Here is a 1,878-nt window from a genome sequence, read left to right on the forward strand (position 1 = left end):
GACTACATTCGGTAAAGCAGCCCTCCAGCCGATGAGTCAGTGACGTCGCATCGGTCTTGTCACAGAGTAAGCCGCGCAGAAGTGTTTACAACTTTGCACAGTCGATCCTTGCCTCTCAGAGAGTTAAACACTTACTACTCACAAACTTGTACGTAAGTGACTACATTTATAAAATGCCTACTGAAAGGTCTCCATCTAAAGCTACGAAATCCTTGAGCGCCCCATTGGAGCATTGCGAATCGGAGCCTAATTTATGTAACATAAATCCAGATGCTACAACACGGGCACGGGTTGCTACGCGAAAGATAACCAAGCGGCAGCGGCGTGAGAGTTCGGAGAGCCAAACAGATACAACTTCTGATGAGATTGATACGATGAAACAGCTATTTTCAGCGCAAGACGCAAAATTAAATACCATCATGAGTTTCATGAGAGACATAAAATCCCAAATGAGTGAGGTTCAAAGCTCCATAGAATTTATGTCTCAAAAATACGATGAACTTCTTATTAGGTTCAATGACATGGAAGAAGAGCAAAAATCAGACAAGAAAAAGATAGCGCTCCTCGAGAGCAAAATTGAGTTCCTGGACCGCGCTTCTCGTTCTGGCTCGATAGAACTAATAAATGTCCCGCAAAAAAATGGAGAAACCAAGTCGGACTTATTGCACGTGCTGAAAAAGACTGGGGATGTCCTTAAAGTCAGCATCGAGAATAGTGAAGTCAAAAATATACATCGGATTTCCACCTCTAACCCCAGCAACAAGCCGATCATTGCCGAGTTTGCGACTGTCCTAAAAAAGGAAGAAGTGTTGTCCGCCGTTAAAATATTTAACAAAAACCATAAGGATGACAAGCTTAACACAATGCACCTACATATTGAAGGTCCAAAAAGAGCAATATACGTATCGGAGAGCCTCACCTTCAAAAATAAGAAAATCTACGCAATGGCCAGGGAAACGTCCAAAGCCCTGAACTATAAATATTGCTGGATCTCGCATGGCACTGTCTACCTCCGCAAGCAAGATGGTGCTCCCGCACTGCGTATTATTGACGAGTCAGACCTTTTAAAAATCAAACAGTGACTATCTTACTCTATCTGGTTTGCATGTATCAATTTCATTTTAATTCCATTAAGTTTGTCTGCATCACTGTTAAGTAATTATTATTCTTTAAACAATGTATCCAATAATCGTTTATACAAATGTGAACATCAAACACTCATATACAAGAACTATTTAATTGTAATTGTAACACATTTCACACTCACATACACACTATCACGCACAAACCACTTTAATTTCCTATCCCTACTCACACATATTACTATACTGCACATCAATATACACACATTCATTCAAGAAATCCGGGCGACTACTAACAGTACCACAGTTATTTTATACTACATGCCTATTATCGTATCCTTGGGTCAACTATATTATTATTATCCAGAAAAAAATGCACAAATCAAATCAATTATTTTGACAAATTTTTATCTTCATTACATAATTCAATCCTATTATTAATTTACACTCAACTGACATTGAGCAGATAGACCAGATCAGTTGCTCTTATGTCCCTAATCCATCCATACTGAAATCTACTCTTAAACTAACTAAAAACTCGTTAACCGTTCTCTCAGTGAACATAAGAAGTATCAATTGTAATCTTGACCGCTTTCTTATTTTCTTAACAAAACTTGAACTGCAAATTGATATAATTGTCTTATCAGAAAGCTGGACGGATTCAGATACTATTATACCGACTATAAATGGCTACGACAACTTTTCTACAAAAAAAACCTATAACCAAAACGATGGCGTAGTTGCTTATGTCAAGTCTAGCATTTCAGTAATAAGCACCGAAATAAACATTAAAGAA

General features: G+C 38.0%; 1 protein-coding gene across 1 annotated transcript; it reads left to right on the top strand.

Moving 5' to 3' along the window:
* The first annotated feature begins 419 nt into the window (after window positions 1–419).
* On the top strand, window positions 420–1,082 carry LOC119692132. Its single transcript, XM_038111384.2, has one exon. The coding sequence runs from the start codon at window positions 420–422 to the stop codon at window positions 1,080–1,082; it is 663 nt and encodes a 220-aa protein (XP_037967312.2).
* The last annotated feature ends 796 nt before the right edge of the window (window positions 1,083–1,878 follow it).

The sequence above is a fragment of the Plutella xylostella genome, chromosome 13 (assembly GCF_932276165.1).
Source record: "Plutella xylostella chromosome 13, ilPluXylo3.1, whole genome shotgun sequence".
Classification (NCBI taxonomy): Eukaryota; Metazoa; Arthropoda; class Insecta; order Lepidoptera; family Plutellidae; genus Plutella; species Plutella xylostella.